General features: G+C 43.6%; 2 protein-coding genes across 2 annotated transcripts in view; one reads left to right on the plus strand and one right to left on the minus strand.

Annotated features, from left to right (window-relative positions):
- The window catches only part of rrp9 (ribosomal RNA processing 9, U3 small nucleolar RNA binding protein), a 48933-nt gene extending 39066 nt beyond the window's left edge, over nt 1-9867 (minus strand). The window contains exons 1-2 of the mRNA XM_063068372.1: nt 9753-9867; nt 5685-5767 (exon numbers count right to left, since the gene is read on the minus strand). Of these exons, the coding sequence (XP_062924442.1) occupies nt 5685-5767; nt 9753-9824 (155 nt within the window). The 5' untranslated portion in view covers nt 9825-9867. The remainder of the gene's footprint in view (nt 1-5684; nt 5768-9752) is intronic.
- A 5812-nt stretch (nt 9868-15679) lies between these two features.
- parp3 (poly (ADP-ribose) polymerase family, member 3) overlaps nt 15680-23218 on the plus strand; it is a 41228-nt gene continuing 33689 nt past the window's right edge. Inside the window, exon 1 of the mRNA XM_063067777.1 lies at nt 15680-16009. The gene's annotated coding sequence lies outside the window, so the exon portion shown is untranslated. The remainder of the gene's footprint in view (nt 16010-23218) is intronic.

Here is a 23218-nt window from a genome sequence, read left to right on the forward strand (position 1 = left end):
CAAGGTGAATGAGGGTAAATATAATATTGAAAAACACAGCAGGCCTGGAGTACACGCTGCCAGGGATAGTTTTGGAGGTAAATACGATAAAGTTGCTTAGGAAGGGATCAGCTCAGTTAAGTGTTTTAATTACTAGCTTAATTAATTTGGCACAACCTCATGGGCTTGTTCCTGTGCTGTACTGGTCTACGTACAGGGACTTGACCGGCTATTGAAAACCTGTACCAACCAACTGGCTCTATTGTTCAAAGATAGATATTTCCACCTCCCACTACTGCGGCCTACAGTTCCCACGTGCTTCAAAAGGGCAGCAATCATGCCAGAGACCAAGAAGAGCAGGGTGCCTTAATGACTATTGATCGTTAGCACTTACATCCAATGTAATGAAATGCTTCAAAAGGCTGGTTATAGCTAGCATTATCATGCACCCAAGAATGGGCCTAGACCTGGTGCAACTTGTCTACTGCCGCAACAGATCTACACTGGCTCTCTGCTGTGCTTTGGAGCACCTAGACCGCAGCAAAATATACATCAAGCTGCTGTTTACCAATACAGTAATTCCCCTCAGTATTAATCATCACGCTTTGAAAACTGAGTTTCTGCACCTTCCTCCTTGATCCTTGACTTCTGCATTGGGAGACAGTCAGTACATATCAGTGCCTGCATGTTGCCTTTACCTCACCAACAATCAACATAGGCACGCCTCAAGGATGCGTCCACTATTCAACTCTACACTTGCGACAGCTCAAATGCCATTTACAAATTCACAGATGACACCACTGTTGGCAAAATCTCAGATGGTGACAAGGAGGCATACAAAAGTGAGATAGATCAGCTGGTTGACGGTGCCACAACAACAATCTTGCACTTAACATGAGCAAGACCAAGGAATTGATTGTAGACTTCAGGAAGAGGAAGTTGGGAGAAAATGCACCAGACCTCATTGAAGTGGAAAGAGTGAGTAGGTTTAAGTTCCTGGATGTCAGCAGCCAGAAAATCTGTCCTGTGTCAATCACGAAGGCGGCAAATCTACTTGAGGAGATATGGTACGTCACCAAAGACATACAGTTTACATGACAGCCTGGAATAGAAGCTCTAATGTACAGGATCAAGAGGCTTCAGAGGGTCGTAGACACAGCCAGCTCCATCATGGGCACAGTATCACGGCAGTGTAACACCATCACTGTATCACGGCAGTGTAACACTATCACAGTATCATAGCAGTATAACACTATCAGACAAAGTCAGCATGGATTTGTAACAGGAATATCATGTCTGATGAATCTTATAGAATTTTTTGAGGATGTACCTAGTAGAGTGGATAGGGGAGAACCAGTGGATGTGGTATATTTGGATTTTCAAAAGGCTTTTGACAAGGTCTCACACAGGAGATTAGTGTGCAAACTTAAAGCACACGGTATTGGGGGTATGGTATTGATGTGGATAGAAATTGGTTGGCAGACAGGAAGCAAAGAGTGGGAATAAACAGGACCTTTTCAGAATGGCAGGCAGTGACTAGTGGGGTACCGCAAGGCTCAGTGCTGGGACCCCAGTTGTTTACAATATATATTAATGACTTAGACGAGGGAATTAAATGCAGCATCTCCAAGTTTGCGGATGACACAAAGCTGGGCAGCAGTGTTAGCTGTGAGGAGGATTCAGAGTGACTTGGATAGGTTAGGTGAGTGGGCAAATTCATGGCAGATGCAATTTAATGTAGATAAATGAGAGGTTATCCACTTTGGTGGCAAGAACAGGAAAACAGATTATTATCTGAATGGTGGCCGATTAGGAAAAGGGGAGGTGCAATGAGACCTGGGTGTCATTGTACACCAGTCATTGAAAGTGGGCATGCAGGTACAACAGGCAGTGAAAAAGGCGAATGGTATGCTGGCATTCATAGCAAGAGGACTCGAGTACAGAAGCAGGGAGGTTCTACTGCAGTTGTACAAGGCCTTGGTGAGACCACACCTGGAGTATTGTGTGCAGTTTTGGTCCCCTAATCTGAGGAAAGACATCCTTGCCATAGAGGGAGTACAAAGAAGGTTCACCAGGTTGATTCCTGGGATGGCAGGACTTTCATATGAAGAAAGACTGGGTCGACTAGGCTTATACTCGCTGGAATTTAGAAGATTGAGGGGGGGATCTTATTGAAATGTATGAAATTCTAAAGGGATTGGACAGGCGAAATGCAGGAAGATTGTTCCCGATGTTGGGAAAGTCCAGAACGAGGGGTCACAGTTTGAGGATAAAGGGGGAGCCTTTTAGGACCGAGATGAGGAAAAACTTCTTCACACAGAGAGTGGTGAATCTGTGGAATTCTCTGCCACAGGAAACAGTTGAGGCCAGTTCATTGGCTATATTTAAGAGGGTGTTAGATATGGCCCTTGTGGCTACAGGGGTCAGGGGATATGGAGAGAAGGCAGGTACAGGGTTCTGAGTTGGATGATCAGCCATGATCATAATAAATGGCGGTGCAGGCTCGAAGGGCCAAATGGCCTACTCCTGCACCTATTTTCTATGTTTCTATCACCGTATCACAGCGGTGTGACACAATCACCGTATCACAGCGGTGTGACACAATCACAGAGGCAGCAGCTCAGGTGCAATTCTGCCACTGTCTGCATGGAGTTTATACATTCTCCATCGGCTTTGTCCAGATGCTTCAGTTACTGTCCACATTCACAGATATGCGGGTTAGTAGGTTAATTGTTCATATGGTGCAATTGGTGTAATAGGGCACACAGGCTTGTTGGGTTCTGTGCTCTGTCTCTAAATAAAAAAGAACCTTCCCCACCATTCAGAACATCTTCAAGAGACAGTGCTTTAAAAAAATGGCACCCAAGGTTCTGTCTATTTTCTTCTTACAGCTGGGCAAACCAATCATTGCTTGCAGCGGGAAAAGTTTACACAGCCTGAAAACTGTGTGGCACTTCAAGTGTTTTTTTGTAAAATGCATACTATGAATATTTAGAATGAAAATTGAAAAATTACAAGCTTTTGATTTTATTAATTGAAGGGTATAATAAATCAAAGTACAAGGAAAATTGTTCACATTTCATAAACCTTTTCTCATCTGTATTTACTTTGATGTATGTTGCAGTGATACTAAACTGGATTATGATTCTTAGATTTAGTACCTTCAAGATGGGACAGAATAGAAGGATAATAGGGCTGGTCCTGATTTCATTTAGTAGCACTTGCTGGGAAGTATCTGATATGGACACATGATCAAGGACTTCTGTTGTTAATGGGCCTGCCAACACTCCAAGTTTCAACTTTCAACCATCATGAAGCAAGAGAACACCCTGTACTTAACAGAGCATTAAGCCTGATGGCTCACAATTTTAAACAATTAATTTAAATCTTCACTCAAACTCCTCTTTTCCGAAGAGAACAATCACAGTTTATCCAATGTTTCCTTCAGACCGATCCTAACAAGGTTTATGAACCCTGCTTGCAAGACAATTAGAAAATATAATTAAAGACATGCCCAAGTGAACAAAAGCTTTTTGTTTTGAATGGTGCCACTGGCATGTCAATAATACTAATCACAAGATCTTCACCTTCGCCCTACTCACCAGTGCAAGACTGGCAAATCACTCACAAATGCGGGGGGTGGCTAGGACACATTACAGCCACTCCAAATGAAACATTTGCATCCTTCTGCAGATAGCTGGAATCACAAAATCGGAAAACAGACCACCCTGTCCATTGTGTCTCTGCGAGTTAAAAGGGCCACCAGTCTCATCCCACTTTCCAGCACAGGGTCACTTCAGAGCTTCCTTTGCAAGTAGCAACTCTTCAATTACACATACAAATACTGTTCAAAGATGCTGAGGGTCTCTGGCACCAGCCTTCTACACAGCATGTCTCAGATACCTACCACACTCTACTTGATAAAATGTTCCACTACTTCCACTCTAATCCTTCCACCATTTATTTTAAAATTATGCCCTTGGCTTTAGACCACTCTGTTAAGTGAAGTAGGTCCTTAATACAAAACAGTACATCACAGTACAAGCCCTTCAGCACATAATGTTGGGTCTTTTAAGAGACGCCTGGACAGGTATATGGAGCTCAGAAAAATAGAGGGTAACCCTAGGTAATTTCTTAGGTAAGGACACGTTTGGCACAGCTTTGTGGGTCACAGGGCCTGTATTGTGCTGTATGTTTTCTACATTTCTAACATTTATACCCATTTCCAAGATCTATCTAACCCTTCCCTCACATGTAGCAACTCCATTTTTCTTCTATTCCTGTCCCTGTCACAGAGCATATTAAATGTCCCTAAAGTATCTACCTCTACCACAACCCTGTTTGTACACCCCATCCACCCACCACTCCACATAAAAAAAACAACTTTCTTCCAATCACCTAAGAAAGTATAGCCACTTCCACCCCGGGAAAAAGTTGGTGGCAGGCCACTCTTATCTATGCCTCTTACCTTATACATCTCTATCAAGTTACCTCTCATCCCCCGTCAGAGCATTGAGCACAGGAGTTGGGTATTATATTGAAGTTATATAATACGTTGCCAAGGCCGAATTTGGAGTACAGTACCTTGTACTCAATTGCTTCCCCTCAGTCTCCTGTTCTGAAGGGAGGGCAGCATAAGTAGCACAGCGAACAGAACACAGATGGAACCCTGAATTTTCATGTTCTCCCAGTTCCCTTTCATCTCAGAGTCGCACGTTTGGAAATTCATTGCCCACCATGAATTGACCCAACTGTGCAAATGAGTGGCAGAATCTGGAGAGGAGGATGATGGAAAAGAGGCAACCTGATCAATGTGAGAATAAAAATGTGTGTTACGGTAGAATTGGCTATAAAATGGATGGTTGGCAAGACTTCGTACCGCGTTTAATCTCTCTATGATTATCCCAACCACCCTCATTAGGTATAATATCCCAGTCCACACAATATCTTCATAAATCTCCTCTGTACCCACTTCAGTGAAAAATTACAACTGAAGTGATGTGCTTACTCACACCACCCATGAATGGAGTCAGGCTGTGACAGACTAAACACATGCAGAGCTTTGCTCAAAATGGCAGAACCACAGGAAAACTAAAGATCATTACACAGTATTATTAAGGTCTCTTGTGACCCTTGACAAGACAGTATTATCACAATGAGATATTTCAGGATGTGTGTGCCGAATAAAGATCTGCACAGTGAGGTCATGCCCTTCTATCATTAATACACACAGAGGAAAATGTGTCATTGACACCAGATCACATCAGCAAGCATTATGCTGAGCCACACTCCCAGTGCCAACGTGGCATGCCCACAACTCATTAATCCTAACCCATGCCTCTCTGGAACGTGGGAGGAAACCGGAGCATCTGGAGGAAACCCACACAGTCACAAGGAGAATGGACAACTCCTTCCAGACAGAGGCAGAAATTGAATCCCAATCTTACAACTCATGCTGTAAAGCAAACTTCTTCAGAGTAGCTTAGAGAGCAGGAAGGGTAAACTGGGCAGTTGGGGTGAAAAAATGGGATGGAGCTCTATGGCTTCAAGCAGGCATAGGCAGATTTGATGGAAGTTGTTCCAGTACCTGACCTGCAATGTCACCTGGATCTGTAAGCTTCATTTCACTCTTTCTGGTCGAGAATCATAACATCCAATAACTCTTAGCACCAAATAGCACAAACTAGCATGAACACTTGGGTTACCTTTCAGTCTCCGAGTCACTGGAAATTTCTTCATTCAGAGCTGGGTCAAATTTCTTGCGAACTTTATCTTTGCCATCTTCTGCCTGTAAATTAAATACAAAATAGGACTTTACACTTGTCAGAAGAACTACAGCCTCTGTGAGGATAAGTGCCAGTATTCCTTCTACACAACCATTTGGCCAAGACCAGTACCTCAGTAATAGGTTGGCAGGACAACAGCATCAGCCCATCGACATCATTCTGCAGTACCACCTCTTAGCTCCAATTGATTAGTGTTAATTTGGAATTCCAGTCAGATCCATAATTTGAATAGCCCATATTGACTAAGCTTGGAATATTGTGTTCATGTGGAAGGTTTGGAGAGTGCATCCAGGAGAATTACCAGGATGCTGTCTAGATTCGAGAGGCGACGTTGAGTGAGCTAAGGTTTTTCTCTCCGCAGCAAAGGAGGTTGATAGGTGGCCTGGTATGGGAACACCAACGTCCTTGAGTGGAAAATCCTACAAAACGTAGTGAATTCAGCCCAATACATCATGGGTAAAACCTTCCCAACCATTGAGCACATCTACACGAAACATTGCTGTAGAAAAGCAGCATCCATCATCAAAGATCCTCACCACCCAGGCCATGCTCTTTTCTCACTGCTGCCGTCAGGTAGAAGGTACAGGTGCCTCAGGATTCACACCACCAGGGTCAAGAACAGTCACTACCCCTCAACCATCAGGCTCTTGAATCAATGGGGTTAACTATACTCATTTAAGGACTCTCTTAGCTTGTAATTGCATGCTGGTGATTTATTGCTATTTGTTATATATCTGCATTTGCAGTTCATTTACAGTCTAATTCCTGATGTTTACAGATCCTGTTTACAGTTACTGTTCTTTAGATTTGCTAAGTATGCCCACAGTAAAAGAACCTCGAGGTTGTATGTGGTGACATGTATGTACTCTGATAGTAAAATTTACTTTGAACTTGATAGATGATAAGAGGCGTAGATTGAGTGGATAGCCAGACGTTGAGTGGAAATGGCTAATATAAGGGAGCATTATTTTAAGATGACTGGAGTAAATTATGGGGGGTATCAGAGGAAGTTTTAAAAAAAAGTGGAGAGTGCCTACGTCCATTTATTGGCAGCAGAATCACAACTACATATTAGTAAGCTCCAACCACAAATCCCACATTCTCCCAAGTAAACTTACCCAAAATCTACACCAAGGATGACTGGTTTAAAGGATGATCCTCATTTTCCCCCTAACCCGAGCACAGGGAATTTGAAATTACAATAGACACACACTACGCCAATTAATCCAGATTGGCGTTCCTCTTCGGTCTCTGTAGCAATCTAAATCTAGGTGAGGGTTCTGTTCATGTCGTTTGTCCTCTCCTTTTCTTTAATGAGCTGTGGAAGTTATTCATAAATCTTTTCCGATGGCTTCCATTTCAATCACTAACACCTCCGGACTGTCTGAATTACCTATAGGTCATTGTGACTGTTTTTCAGGTGTTACACAGAGAAGGCTGGGAAACAAACCCAAAGGTGGAAGCAAGTTTCAGATAATTTATTTATTTGATTGACTTAACATTTTTCTGTTGTTTTCTAGAGTTGAAGTGCTTAAATTTTAAACCATTTTATTTAGAAGTCTATTAATTAATCTCAGTATTAAAGTTTTTTTAAAATGTTTTTCAATATTACAGAAATCCACAACCATCAGTCTGAACAGTGACCGTCAGTAACCCTGCGGCCACAGCTGTTAAGAGTGGGTCTGGGTAGTTAAGCTGATCAAGGGCTGGCTTTGGGAGCATGCTGCAGCTAACCACAGGCAGCTCACTGCTCAGTTTGGTGAGGCAAACTGCTTGTGGACCTTATGTCATGCATCCTGTTCCAGATGCTGAAATCTTCAATATCCCTGCATTAACAGTAAAACGCCTGTATTAAAGGGTGGTGCAGTAGTGTAGTAGTCAGGGCACCACTAATCAGAATTCAATTCCCAGCGCTGTCTGTACCATGATAGTGTGGGTTTCCTCTAGGTGCTCTGTTTCCTCTCACGCTCCACAGGTGGACAGGTTAGAGTTACGAAGTTGCAGGCACGCTATGCTGATGCCAGAAACATGGCGACACTTGTGGATACCCCCATCACATCCTTGGTTGGTCTTTTACACAAACATTTCACTGTATGTTTTGATGTTTATATGACAAATAAAATCTAATCTAACTAACAAAAGCTAACTTAATCAAAAGCAGCCCCAGGTTTACAGAAGTTTTCTTGCTGTTGTGTTTCCACACAACAGCCATTAGTCAAGTGAATCAATCCTGTGTGTACTCCATCACGTGGAGAGCAAACATGTGCTGCCTTTCAGCTCCATTTTTATTCCCATTATACAACTCTAAGTTACCTTTGTTTCTTATTTCTTATGCATTATTTTCTTGAGGACACAAGATGACTACTTCCCGCAATATGTTCAACAGGTATGTGGGAAATATTGGCAAGTCTGGGATTTAATATCTAGCCTATTCACTGAGAAAGTGATGGCAAATCACTTTCTTGAACTGCAGCAAAACAAAACCTGACGGAAGGGCTGAGCAGTATCTCGGGGGGGGGGGTAACAGGATAGTTGATATTTCAGGCAGAGAATATGCAGATCAGAGTGCGGAAGTGACCCTTGTACTCTCAGTACAAAGTGGTGAGTGTAGGGCAAGATGGGCTGGTAGGTGATGTGTACAAACAGGTGAGGTGGGGTATGATGGAGAGATGGAGTCAGGTGACAAAGGGAGAGCCAGAGTTCTAATGTAGTATCTGGCGGGTGATAGGGTGTAATCAGGGGAGGTGGGAGATGATGGGCAACTGGAGCCAGGTTGTGGGGGGGGAGGGGAGTAGAGCCAGAGGCTGGAACCATACAGAAGTAAAGGATGACGAGCAGAGAGGAGAAAGGACAGAGGGGGTCAGCCAGATGGATAGGTGTGTGATGATGAGCAGATGGAAATAGGAAAGGTGGATTAAGGGAGAAAGGACCAGTTGGGCTAATGGACACAGGAGGTGAGGGTTACCTAGAAGTAGAAAATACAGCTCACAGCACTGGCTTGTAGGTGGTGGAAGAAACTGTTCCAGTTTGTTTTACTTCATGTGTAAGTAGAGATGGCAAAGAACAGACACGTTGATGTGAGAACAGACACGTTAATGTAAGAACAGGAATAGTTAACGCTATCATCACTTTTTTAAAAACACCTATCTCCTGTATGTGCATGCCTTATGAGGAGGGACTGAGTTGACTAGGAGTTTAGAAGAATGAAAGGAGACATCATTGACACTCATAAAAGTTGCTGGTGAACGCAGCAGGCCAGGCAGCATCTCTAGGAAGAGGTGCAGTCGACGTTTCAGGCCGAGACCCTTCGTCAGGACTAACTGAAGGAAGATTGAGTAAGGGATTTGAAAGTTGGATACAATTCCGACAGAGGGGATATTTCTCCTGGTGGAAGAGTTTAGAACCAGGGTTAACATCATATAAATGTTGCTAATATTCCTACGTTAACTACTTGTAATGAAAACTGATTACGTATGCAGAAACATCTGAGTGAAAACGTTGCCCCCGGGTTTCTATTAAATCTATCCCCGCTCACTTTAAACCTATGCCCCCTAGTTGGGACTGCCCAATCTTGAGAAAAGGACAGTGCGTTTTGAATTGTAACAGGATAATCATACAGAGAGCAGCATGATAATCACGCAGAGAATCAGGTAGTATTGTGGACGGGGCCACAAAGACAACGCTTCAAATTGAAAATCCTTATCCGGGACGATCTGAAGGGTCTTCGCACTAGAATATCCCCTCTCCACAGACGTGGCTCGGTCAGCGTATAGTTCCAGCTGCTTCTATTTATTATTCTACCCACCTCCGGCAGTCTACCCAACCTAGGCCTCCCCACATCGCTCCACCGGTATTCGGTCTCCCTTAGCTCTCCACCGGTTCTACCCACGTGTCTGATTTTCTACCCTGCGCCTCACCAGAACTGGAAAACCACAAGCCACCAGGTGCGGTACGATCAAACCCCGAGTTCCGAATCGCCCTCCTCACCTTCCTTTTCTTGCCTCTAGCTTCACTTGTCTTCTTTTTACGGATAAAAAACGAGTCGTTCTCCACCACCATCTTCCCCTCAATCACTAAACGGATCGATCTAACCTGGTTTCCTTTTTCCCGCCCTCAAAACACTCTAGCCAACGGGTGGTCGCTTTTTCCAAGATCCTTAGTAGTTATTGGTTACTACGTGTGTCAATCTTGTTAAACTGGTGTTTTGGCTATTAAGGAAGTTGGTGCCACAGTATATAGGTCCCACGAGTGCATGTTTGTAGTAATAGTTCCGTGATCAAGTCTTAAAAATGTTGAGTACAGTTATCTTGGTCCTATTTTCTTTTTTAAATTTAGCTCTTCTTTTCCCACTTTGATTTTTTTGTATTTTGTTAAGATGATATATCACGAATGATTCATTGAATGTATTTTATGAAGAAACTTAATTAATCAAGAATAATAAGGAAAGCAAGGTAATGTTGAAGCCAAAATTGGATCAGTTTTAATCTACTTAAATGTAGCAAGTTTGAGGGTCAAATCACTCATTCCAGTTTTCTTTTAATGTTATATCTTCTGTCTTTTCTATATCCTACTTAGATAGACAGCACTGAAGAGGGTTAATATTGAGTATTCATGAGATACTTGAAACCAAAGTTCAAAGTGAATTTATCACCACCATATACTATCCAGTGATTTGCAGGTGCTCACAGTAGAGCAATCAAATCAATGAAAAACTACATACAAAAACTGACCATCTGCCAATGTGCAAAAAATAATAATACTGTGAACATGAGTTGTGGAGTCCTAGAAAATGAGTCTGTAGGACATAGAATCAGTTAAGTTATCCATGCTGGTTCAGGAGCTCAATGTTTGAAGCTTAGTAACTGTTCCTGAACCTGGTGGTGTAGGACCTAAGGCAGACATCCCACCCTGCAAAAACTCATTTCAGGGAGGTAGCACCACCACCCCTGCCCCCCGCAACCCCATATCCCACCCCCCCCCCCGTTGACCTCCAAGGGTGTATGTATACAGGACATTTGATTATGAAAGAACACAATAATTTATTTGATCACATATTGAAAATATATTTATACTTGCTGAGTACTTTGTTGGCAGTCTCAATGCTAAAAGCTAAATGCTAATGCAAATAGCTTTTCTATTTCTTTTGCAAACTTTTCCTTGTACTGTGATGTGGCTTGCTTGGCAGATTTGAGCATTTTGCTGGAAGTCTTAACCTCTTAGCAGTCTGTGTCAATGAATTTGTTAATTTTGCAAGACATCAGATTCACAAGTGTCTTGTGAGACAGCTGACTTCTGAATTCTGTCTTAATGCGGAATGCCCTTTCTACATCACAATTAGAATTTGGCAGCACCAAAAGCAGCTTCATCAATTGGCGGAGCTCTTTGAATCTCAACTGCCCTGTGCTCACAGATTTTACTTTGGACAGCTTCCCCCAGAACTCATCAACTGGCAAACTTTTGTAGTTTGGCATCAGTCCTTCAAGGTTAGTTGAGACATAATCCAGGACTTCCAAGTGGACCTGTTCTCTTGCATCTGCCTTGATCACATTTGGAAATCTCTCTGCCACTCTGTCATGGCGCTGCAGGACAGTAAACTGAACTGATGGACAATGAAAGAGAGAGAGAGGTCAACTGTAAAGCCTGCCCTCAGAGAAAACTGATAGATCTACTTAGCACAAAGAGAGACCAATCAGGATGCTATGTCTGTCACTCTCTCTCGCTCTGTCTCACTCTCTCTCTTGCTCTCAAAAAATTGATTTCCGGGATATTGTATATAACTTGCGGGCGTCAGGGAGCCACTATCAATATGCGAGAGACTCCCGGAGCTTCCAGGAGAGGTGGGATATCTGCTAAGGGTCTAGTGTCTCCTTCCTGATGGCAGCAGTGAGAAGAGAGCCTGGATGGTAAGGGTCCTTGGCGATGGGTGCCGTTTCCTTGTGGCAGCGTACTTTGTAGATATGCTCAAATTGTGGGGAGGGCTGTATCCATCATTTTGTAGGCTTTTCTGTTCTTGGGTACAGTATTGGTGTTTCTATACCAGGCCAGGTTGCAACCAGTTAGGATATGCTCCACTGTGCATCTATAGAAGTTTGTCAAAATCTTAGTCATGCCACATCTGTGCAAGTTTCTAAGAAAGCAGAGATGTTGTGCCGCCTTTGTGATGGCAATTACGTCTGGTCCAAGGATAGATCCTTTAATATGATGATGCCAAGAAATGTAAAGTTACTGACCCTCTCCACTTTCAATCCCCTAATGTGGACTGGCGCATGGAGCTCAGTGATCTTCCTGGTGTCATTAATAATCAGCATTTTGGTTCAGCCGTTTGGTTTTACTGATATTGGATGGGAGGTGGTTTTTGTTATGGCACCTATCAACCAAATTTTCAATATCTTTTCTTTATACCATCTGTCCAGATTTCTATTGGAAATTGGTTAATGGCAATATCCCATCCTGTGGTTATGTAGGAAACCTGGGAGAGAACAGACCAAGCCAGCCCAAAGTATGGATTATCAGAACATATAGTCAGACTAGATGAATGTGATGCCCAAGTGACCTTATGGTGGTTACTTAAAAGGATTAGGAAGGAAAGTGAGGTTGTTATATTTAGATGAAAATGTTCACGAATGCATTATCTTGTTTTGATATGCTTTTAAAGATGCTTTCACTCTCACCTTGAAGCATTTCTGGCTTCTTCTGGAGTGGAACACTAAAGTTGGCCACCTCTGCCTCAGCATATCTGCTGCAGAATCCGCCACCATCCACTTGTTATCTCCAAAGCTGACTTATCCAACACATTTGTTCAGCTTTTTTCTTTATGGTGGCACACTTGGTAGAGCAGTTGTCTTACAGCTTCAATCCTAACTCCAGTGCTGTCTGGGTGGAGTTTGCAGGTTCTCCTTGTGGCTGAGTGGGGTTCCCCTCCCGCATCCCAAACACATGGGTTGGTGGGTTATTCGGTCACCGAATTGCCTCTTGTGTAGGTGAGTGCTAGAATCTGGAGGAGTTGGTGAGAAAGTAGGGAGAATGAAAAGAAATGAGATTAATGTAGGATTTTAGTATAAATGGACTTTTGGTGATTAGCAGAAATTCAGTGGGCTTGAGGGCCTGTTTCTGAGCTTATCTCACTGTCTCTATGACTGTAACCAGCAGGATGATGGGGTGGGAGCTTAACCTCCCCTTTTGGGCAGACTGTACTGCTGTATCCTATGCTAACCACATATGAGGGCTAGATCTGTGGCGTTCAAGTCTGGCAACCTAGGTCTGTCCAAGAAAACCAGGTATGACTTGCAAAGGGCTATTTCAAGAGCTGAGGAACAATTCTGAGCGAGGTTGGGGGTGAAATCAGATGGCACGTCAACTCTGGCGGCACTTGCAGTCCATTACTTCCTGCAAAGTAAAACCCAACATATCATGAATGGCAGTGACGCTTCGCTCCCAGACTAGCTCAACACCTTTTATGCTCACTTTGAAAGGGAAAATAAAACTACAGCTATGAGGATCCCTGCAGCACCCAGTGACCCTGTGATCTTTGTCTCGGAGGCCGAAGTCAGGCTGTCTTTCAAGAGGGTGAACTCTCGCAAGGCAGTAGGCCCAGACTGAGTTCCTGGTAAGACTCTGGAAATTGGTGGGGGTGTTCTTTAGGTTTCATTAGGTACTTTCAATGGCAGAGAAATGTATACAATATACGTTCTGAAAGTCAAAGACACGTTCAATCACTCATTGCTACAGTTGGTAAATTGTGTTAAATTATCGCCGTGAACAGTGGAGGGGCAAGCGGTGGTAAGCTAAGATGGTGTGTTGCAGAATAATTGAAAGTGGAGTTCTGATGCCCGTACAGCTGGCCTGGCAGCAAGGTTGGATCGCTCTGGGCATTGAAGGGCGAAGTCAGGACCCGGGCAGAGAAGTTTCGGTGCTTGATCAACTGGCCTGGGGTGTGAGGCTGGATCGCTGTGGGTGCTGAGCTGATTTGAAGAGCTTGAGAGCGGCTTCAGGCTGGGCGACAAAACCTGTGTCTGGAGCGACTCACTGGGTGACGTGGTCTAGGCCTGGAGCCTTTTGCTGCATCTGGGTCCTAATGAGGGGTACAATTCGCTGTTCAGACAACTTAAACACCGGCCCAGAACGGAGTCGAGAGCTGATTACACTCACTCTCCACAATCTTCACCCCTCAATCTTTTGTTGGGTCAATTTGAATGCTGGTCCAGATAGACTGAAAAGACAGGGTGTTGGGATTTGAGGCGAGAGTTGATTTCACTCATTCTATGGTCATCCCCGTGGCACTGAGGCTATGAAGACAGCCCTGGCTGCTGTGTCCGTGCCCGCTAATATGATGAACTGGTGGGGGAGGCTCGGGCCTCCTCCGGGCTGCTCTGAGGACTCAATTTTGGTTTAAAATGTGGTTGTTCACTTCAACTGTTTGCATGATTGGTATCTCTTTTCCTTCTCTTGTGCATCGAATGTTGAACTTCTTATTTTTATTATTTTTTTCCCTTTAATTGGGTTCTTTTAGTTTTCTTGCTTTGTGGCTACCTGGGTGCAAACAAATCAAGGTTGAATCCTGAGAATTGAATTGACCTTCTTAGGCCCCCCTTACAAAGGCCCGTCCTGCGTTTTGGAACGAGAATACTTTTTATTATAGATAGGAGGGGTAAACCAGAATGTATTTCTGTAGATCGCCTTAAACTGGCTAACCAAGATTTGGAGGATGCCACTGCCGTGCCCCTGGCGTTATGACATGACCATATGTGTGTCAACACACCTCCGGACAAACCAGAGGCGCCGGCTGGTACTCCATCCATCCATGGAACATAGGACTTGAGCCAGGCAGCTCGTCTCAATGCAGGTTTTGAAGAATTCGGGAGGGGCCTGTCTAGGATAATGTAATGCGTGGGAGCATAAGCTTTATTCACGACCACAGACACGGAGTTGGCGGGGGGGGGTCACTTTTAAGAGGTTGGTCTGACGTGATGGCGTAATCACGTTAAGTTTTTTACTGCACTTTATGTTCTGTGTTTGGTTGACGATAAAGGAGTTGTTATGGTTCCCTTAAACTTAAAATGTCTCTGTCGTTTTATTTACGAAAAGCTACAGCCCCATCACTGAGCTGTTCCCATAACCTATGAACTCACTTTCAAAGACTCTTATATTTATTGCTAGTCTATTTATTGTTTTCATTATTTTTCCCTTTTACATTTGCAGTCGGTTCTTTGCACTTTGGTTGTTTGTCCGTCCCATTGAGTGTGGTTTTTCATTGATTATGTTAATTTTCTTTGGATTTACTGAGTATATCCGCAAGAATACAGATCTCGGGGTTCTGTACGGTGACATATATTCTCTTGGATGATACATTTTCTTTGAACTTTGAGGTTTAATCCTGACCTTGGGTCCAGTCGGTATAGAGTTCTCTGGATGAGGTGGGACTGAAAAATTCACTGCATAGTTCCACTTTTAATATCCCTGGCAGCAGTGTGAGCAGCCTCAGTCTTCATCGTTAGAAACGAATTGCCAATAGCATGCCTGGCGTAGATAACTCACAAATCGTGCTCTCCTCTTTATTCTTTTGCACTATTTATTTTATTTATTGTTGCAACTTGTAATTGTTGTCTTGCACTGTACTACTGCTGCAAGACAACACATTTCTCGACATATGATCAAATTCTGATCCACCCCCTTACGAACGTTTGTTCATTTATCACAGAAATATTAGTAATAGGTGAAGGCCGGATAGAAATATTAAAATTACATGCCAGGGGCAAGGTCGCAACTTGTGTCGGATGTTGACCGTGTACAACATCCGCTGGTGCCCAAGTTCATTGGCAAGCCGGCGTGGGAAGGCGGGGTATTGAAAATTCGGACATGTCAACTAACCAATAGAGACAACTGTTTGGGGGTGGAAAGTTGTTGCTAGGTGATTAGAAGTCATGTCGGCTCCTCTGGAATACAGTACACCCATCTGTCAGATCTGACCAAATTCAAACCTGGGCACTTTGGTCTGTTCCTGTGCACAGTCTTTCGGGACAATTTCTCTTTCGTCTCCCACACAGCGAGGAAAGGAAGTGAGTTCACTGGGCCGGGAGCAGCGAGACCCGAGGAAAGTGAATGCAAAGCTGGGAGGAGGAGGAGGAGGACGCTGCCGATAACGCTGATTGGACCACGGGACTATCCGGAGACCGTACTTCCTCGTTAGCTGCCCTGATTTGTCCTGCCCGGTCAGCTTTCCCAGGCGGCAGGAGCCGAGAGTTTCAGTAAGTATCAGACTGGCTTTAAAAGATTTTCAGCATCTGCTGTCATTCAGTGACGTTCCCTTGTTATTGCAAACAAAACCAGTTTGCTGAGGAACTTCTGAAGGGGGTTAAGGGTTAGCCAGTTTATTCCGCGTCAGCGGCTTGTTTTCCTGCATGATATTAGGGAAAACAGTCGAGCTTTTATATAGACGCTGACTGATAATAGCTTCTTGTATCTTGGTTTGCTTTTAATTAAATTTGCAGTTTCTGAATGCTAGTCTCCTTGATTACAAGTCGAATAAAATAACTACCTCAATCCCTTTATAATATGTGCTCAATTCTTAATGTAAATATGATTGCACAAATCATTGACATGTTGCGAAAAGTGCTGTTTTGCTGCAGCGGTACAGTGCAATGTTTTTAAAATACTACATGTTACAATAAATAATATAAAATAACAAAAGTGAGGTGGTGCTCAGGGTCCATCCAGAAACCTGATGGTGGAGGGGATGAAACGGTTCCTAAACCCGTTTTACTTCCCTACGTCAATATTCGAAATCAATCCAAGTTCTTTATTTTTTCTATTGAAAACTACAAAGGTTCAACTTCTGTAGCAGAAAATTAGAGTTAGTGTTTATTTACTTTTTTTATAGTTATCACATTTTGTCTTTCTCTGAAGAGAAGGGATTATTAATGCCTGTTCCCTCCCGCATCCCAAAGACGGGCAGGCTGATGGGGTAATTATCCAACTTGTCCCAAAAATGAACGTGGGTGGTAGAATTTGGCGGAGTTCAGGGGGATGTGGGGAGAATAAAAATGAATTTGTGTAATTGGGTTTTGAGCTCAGCTTTGCGGGTCTATTTCTGTATTGTATGGCTCTATCGCGCAGGGATGTCTTTCCGTCTCCACCTGCCTATGGGTGGGGCTGAGGCGTTATCCTGCACTTTTGTCGGTCGTCTCTACGCACTTGCTCCTGGAGCAGATCAGTTGTCGAATGAGTCACCACCTCGTTGCATTTGTGAAGATTGCAAAGGACAAACCAATCAGAGCCAGGGCCTGGCGACCGTGGTCCATGAGGCTGGTTGCCCGTTTCGAGGGTAAAATCAGGAGGTGTGGGTCTGGACTTCATAATAAAAGTGACCGATCGGGTGCGCACGAAGTTTGATAGGAGTTATTGGGCATTCAGCCCAACCCATTTGTGCCGACCCAGGGACAGGCAGCAGGGAACTCGAATGCACGCTTGCACGCTGCATGCTGAAATCTTTTTTAAAAAACCAAAAGCACGTATGTTGGAAATACAGATCAACAGACTCAAAATGCTGGAGAAACTCAGCAGGTCTGGCAGCATCTATGGAGAGGAATAAACAGTCAACGTTTTGGGCCGAGACCTTTTGTCAGTTTTTTTAAATTCATTGAGATACAGCGTGAATAGGCCCCTCGACCCTTGGAGCCACACCGCCCAGCAATCCCCAATTCAACCCCCGCGGGAAATGCACCCAGCTCGCTGGTACTGGAAAGCTTTGTGCAAACCACTACCTTACCTTTCATTCCAGGCGGAAGCTGAAGTGAATATTATATCGACGCGATTTGGTTTCATTAAACAGTAATACTATACTGTATAATGTGCTTAAAATATAAGAAAAAAAGGTGGTGTTCCTACCATTTCATTCGCTTATTTAAAGAGTGATTTAAAGAAATTGAGCCAAAAGTTAAGCAACCCACGAATTTCAAAAATAATTTGTGAAATTGCTTTATAAAATGAGCCGAGTTATTACAGGATGATGTCACTGATCCGTGTCCCACTGGAGCTCAAATGACACTACAATACTTCTCCCTTCAGAACCAAACTGCAAACAATACTTGCTTTGAATTTCTCTTTCTTTTCGTATTGTTTTCTAAAGGTTGAATTTATTATTACAAGGGTATTGAGCTGTGGGTGTTGGTGCTGTTCAGTGTGCTCAGATGAAAGGTTCAGTAATGTGTCCAGCACGTATCTAATGAAGGCAAGAAATGGTAACACCAAGTCTACTGTCCGAAACAAAGCAGTGTTCAGGTGACCGTTCGCCATTTGAAATGAAACCACTGGTATTAATACTTGTAAATGCTTTTGAAGCGCCGTCATGGGACTGTGTATAATCAAATAAGGAAGTCTTGTGGTTACTTGGCAATATCAAGCATTGTATGTTGCAGAACATGGGTGGGTCCAACAATTGTTTCCTGGATCAGGTCCCAGATCCTGATGGAGCCTGCAGGGAGAGAAAGTGAAGGTGGAACTCTACAGCACTTTGACCCACAGTGTTGTGCTGAACTTTTAACCTACTCTAAAATAAATCTAACCCTCCCATCCTACATGGCCCTCTAGTTTTCTTTCATCCCATGTGTGCCCATCACTAAGGGGCAGAAAACGCTGGTGGGAGTTGTGTACAGGCCACCTAACAGTAGTAGTGAGGTCGGAAATGGTATTAAACAGGAAATTAGAAATGTGTGCAATAAAGGAACAACAGTTATAATGGGTGACTTCAATCTACATGTAGATTGGGTGAACCAAATTGGTAAAGGTGCTGAGGAAGAGGATTTCTTGGAATGTATGCGGGATGGTTTTTTGAACCAACATGTCGAGGAACCAACTAGAGAGCAGGCTATTCTGGACTGGGTTTTGAGCAATGAGGAAGGGTTAATTAGCAATCTTGTCGTGAGAGGCCCCTTGGGTAAGAGTGACCATATGGTGTGGAATTCTTCATTAAGATGGAGAGTGACATAGTTAATTCAGAAACAAAGGTTCTGAACTTAAAGAGGGGTAACTTTGAAGGTATAAGACGTGAATTAGCTAAGATAGACTGGCAAATGACACTTAAAGGATTGACGGTGGATATGCAATGGCAAGCATTTAAAGGTTGCATGGATGAACTACAACAATTGGCAAAAGAATCCCAGTTTGGCAAAAGAATAAATCAGGGAAGGTAGTGCACCCGTGGCTGACAAGAAAAATTAGGGATAGTATCAATTCCAAAGAAGAAGCATACAAATTAGCCAGAAAAAGTGGCTCACCTGAGGACTGGGAGAAATTCAGAGTTCAGCAGAGGAGGACAAAGGGCTTAATTAGGAAGGGGAAAAAAGATTATGAGAGAAAACAGGCAGGGAACATAAAAACTGACTGTAAAAGCTTTTATAGATATGTAAAAAGGAAAAGACTGGTAAAGACAAATGTAGGTCCCCTACAGACAGAAACAGGTGAATTGATTATGGGGAGCAAGGACATGGCAGACCAATTGAATAATTACTTTGGTTCTGTCTTCACTAAGGAGGACATAAATAATCTTCCAGAAATAGTAGGGAACAGAGGGTCCAGTGAGATGGAGGAACTGAGCGAAATACATGTTAGTAGGGAAGTGGTGTTAGATAAATTGTAGGGATTGAAGGCAGATAAATCCCCAGGGCCAGATGGTCTGCATCCCAGAGTGCTTAAGGAAGTAGCCCAAGAAATAGCGGATGCATTAGTGATAATTTTTCAAAACTCGTTAGATTCTGGACTAGTTCCTGAGGATTGGAGGGTGGCTAATGTAACCCCACTTTTTAAAAAAGGAGGGAGAGAGAAACCGGGGAATTATAGACCGGTTAGCCTGATGTCGGTGGTGGGGAAACTGCTGGACTCAGTTATCAAAGATGTGATAACAGTACATTTGGAAAGCGGTGAAATCATCGGACAAAGTCAGCATGGATTTGTGAAAGGAAAATCACGTCTGACGAATCTCACAGAATTTTTCGAGGATGTAACTAGTAGAGTGGATAGGGGAGAACCAGTGGATGTGGTATATTTGGATTTTCAAAAGGCTTTTGACAAGGTCCCACACAGGAGATTAGTGTGCAAACTTAAAGCACACGGTATTGGGGGTAAGGTATTGATGTGGATAGAGAATTGGTTAGCAGACAGGAAGCAAAGAGTGGGAATAAACGGGACCTTTTCAGAATGACAGGCGGTGACTAGTGGGGTACCGCAAGGCTCAGTGCTGGGACCCCAGTTGTTTACAATATACATTAATGACTTGGATGAGGGAATTAAATGCAGCATCTATGCTGGCATTTATAGCGAGAGGATTTGAGTACAGGAGCAGGGAGGTACTACTGCAGTTGTACAAGGCCTTGGTGAGATCACACCTGGAGTATTGTGTGCAGTTTTGGTCCCCTAATCTGAGGAAAGACATCCTTGCCATAGAGGGAGTACAAAGAAGGTTCACCAGATTGATTCCTGGGATGGCAGGACTTTCATATGAAGAAAGACTGGATGAACTGGGCTTGTACTTGTTGGAATTTAGGAGATTGAGGGGGGATCTGATTGAAACGTATAAAATCCTAAAGGGATTGGACAGGCTAGATGCAGGAAGATTGTTCCCGATGTTGGGGAAGTCCAGAACGAGGGGTCACAATTTGAGGATAAAGGGGAAGCCTTTTAGGACCGAGATTAGGAAAAACTTCTTCACACAGAGTGGTGAATCTGTGGAATTCTCTGCCACAGGAAACAGTTGAGGCCAGTTCATTGGCTATATTTAAGAGGGAGTTAGATATGGCCCTTGTGGCTATGGGGATCAGGGGGTATGGAGGGAAGGCTGGTGCAGGGTTCTGAGTTGAATGATCAGCCATGATCATAATAAATGGCGGTGCAGGCTCGAAGGGCCGAATGACCTACTCCTGCACCTATTTTCTATGTTTTTATGTTTCTATCTAAGAGTTTCTTAAATGCCCAAATGTCTCTGCCTCGACCACCACCCCGCCAGGGCATTTCAACATTCTCTGTAAGAAGAAAAAGAAGTTTCCTCTCACTTCCCTGCTATCATCTTATTTGTATTTAGTTTCACATTTTAGTTGAGTTTTTTTAAAAAATGTCTTAAATACTTGAATGAAGAGCCAATGATCTGGCTCTTCATTCAGCCCTAGAAGATCTAGACACCAAAGATGCAGACATCAGGAGGCTCTTTATCGACTACATTCAATACCATCATCCCCTCAAAATAAGTTTCAAGACCGTGGCCTCAATACCCCCTTGTGCAATCGGATCTTCGATTTCCTCACTTGCAGACCCCTGGTATAGAAACACCAGAAAATCCTACAAAAGGTAGTGGATATGGTCCAGTCCATCACGGGTAAAGCACTTGTCACCCATCTACTCAAAACCATTTCACTTCCCTACGTCAATAGACTAAATTAATCCAAGTTCTTTATTTTCTCAATTGAAAATAGCAAAGGTTCAACTTCTCCAGCAGAAACATAGAGTTAGTGTTTATCTGCTCAGGGTTGTCACAGGAAAGCAGCATCCATCATCAGGGACCCCCACTACCCAGGTCATACTCTCTTTTTGCTGCTGCCACCAGGAAGAAGTTTTGAGAGCTTCAGGACACACACCACCAGCTTCAGGAATAGTTATTACACCTCAACTCTTGAGCCAGTGGGGATAACTTCATTCATCTTCACTTGTCCCATCACTGAACTGTTCTGACAAACTATGGACTCATTTTCAGGCACTCTTCACCTCATGTTCTCAATATTTATTGTTTAGTTATTTATTATATTTTCTCTTTTGTATTCGCACAACTTGGTGTCTTCTACATGTTGGTTGTTTGTCTGCCCTGTTGGGTGTGGTCTTTCTTTGATTCTATTATGGTTCTTGGATTGACCGAATATACCTGCAAGAAAATGAATCTCAGGGTTGTATGTGGTGACATATATGTACTTTGATAGTAAATTTACTTTGAAATACTGTTGAAATTCTTGCGTATTTCAGCTACCTGTGACCTTATGCAACCTCCATTGCTCCTTAAGTTCATTGGCTAGTTGGTATGGGAGGGTAGGATTTTGAAAAGATGGACATGTTAAGCAACCAATAGAGGCATGATTTGAAGGAGGGAAGTTTTATTTTATTTAGAAGCACAGCCCTTGAATCACAATGCCCAGCAACCCCTGACAATCCCAATTTAGCCCTAACCCAAACATGGGACAACTTACAATGACCAATTAATCTCCCTGATATGTCTAGATTCTGAGAGGAAACCTGGGAACCCGAGGAAAACTGCATTCCATGGAGAAGATTAATAAATTCCTTACAGAGGACACTGAGATTGAACTCTGAACTGCGCCTCGAGCTGCAATAACATGGCAGTAACTGCTATGCTACCGTGATGCAGAAAGTTGTTGCTGGGTGATCAGAATGGTGACTGGGAATGGGTCCTGATGCCTGTCCATTCTACAGGCAGCATGCCTTGACAGCAGACAAAGCTGGGGCTGGGATTCTGCAGGGAGCAAACCTTGACAGCAGACAAAGCTGGGGCTCGGATTCTGCAGGGAGCAAACCTTGACAGCAGACAAAGCTGGGGCTGGGATTCTGCAGGGAGCAAACCTTGACAGCAGACAAAGCTGGGGCTGGGATTCTGCAGGGAGCAAACCTTGACAGCAGACAAAGCTGGGGCTGGGATTCTGCAGGGAGCAAACCTTGACAGCAGACAAAGCTGGGGCTGGGATTCTGCAGGGAGCAAACCTTGACAGCAGACAAAGCTGGGGCTGGGAGAAGGGGTAGGAGTAAGGTGACTGTCCATCTCCCTTCACATATGCTGCCTGATTTGCTGAGTTTCTCAGGCGGGGGTATGAATACAGTTTTTTTTCCTCTGGGGCTAGGAAATCAGAACTAAAGGACACAGGAGCAGATCAGTTGTCAAGTGAGTCACCACCTTGTTACTAAGCTGCATTTGTGAAAATTACAACTGACCAACAAATCAGAGCCTAATCCTGGTCAATGATGCTGGTTGCCCATTTAGAGGGTAAGATCAGGAGGTGCAATGAGTAGACTGGATTGTGGTGGCTATATGGACTGAACTGCCAGAGGAAGGGGTTCTGGCAGGTACATTAACATCATTTAAAGGGTACTTGGACAGGAAATCTGCTAGGAAAGGTTTAGAGCATGCTTTCTCAACCAGAGTTCTGCAGAGAGATCGCTAGGTGTTCCATGAGAGGTCGTGATTTAAAAAGAATATTGTTTTTTGAACTTCACACGATGCTAGCAGTCGCAGTGGTGGGTAGTGACCGAGCAGCCCAGTTAGAAATGTCAGCTCAGTACGGCGGTTAGTAATCTCTGCTCAGTGTGCAGTTAGTAATCTCGGCTCAGGGCGGCAGTTAGTAATCTCGGCTCAGGGCGGCAGTTAGTAATCTCGGCTCAGGGCGGCAGTTCGTAATCTCAGCTCAGTG

Source organism: Mobula hypostoma, chromosome 15 (genome assembly GCF_963921235.1).
Source record: "Mobula hypostoma chromosome 15, sMobHyp1.1, whole genome shotgun sequence".
Lineage (NCBI taxonomy): Eukaryota > Metazoa > Chordata > Chondrichthyes > Myliobatiformes > Myliobatidae > Mobula > Mobula hypostoma.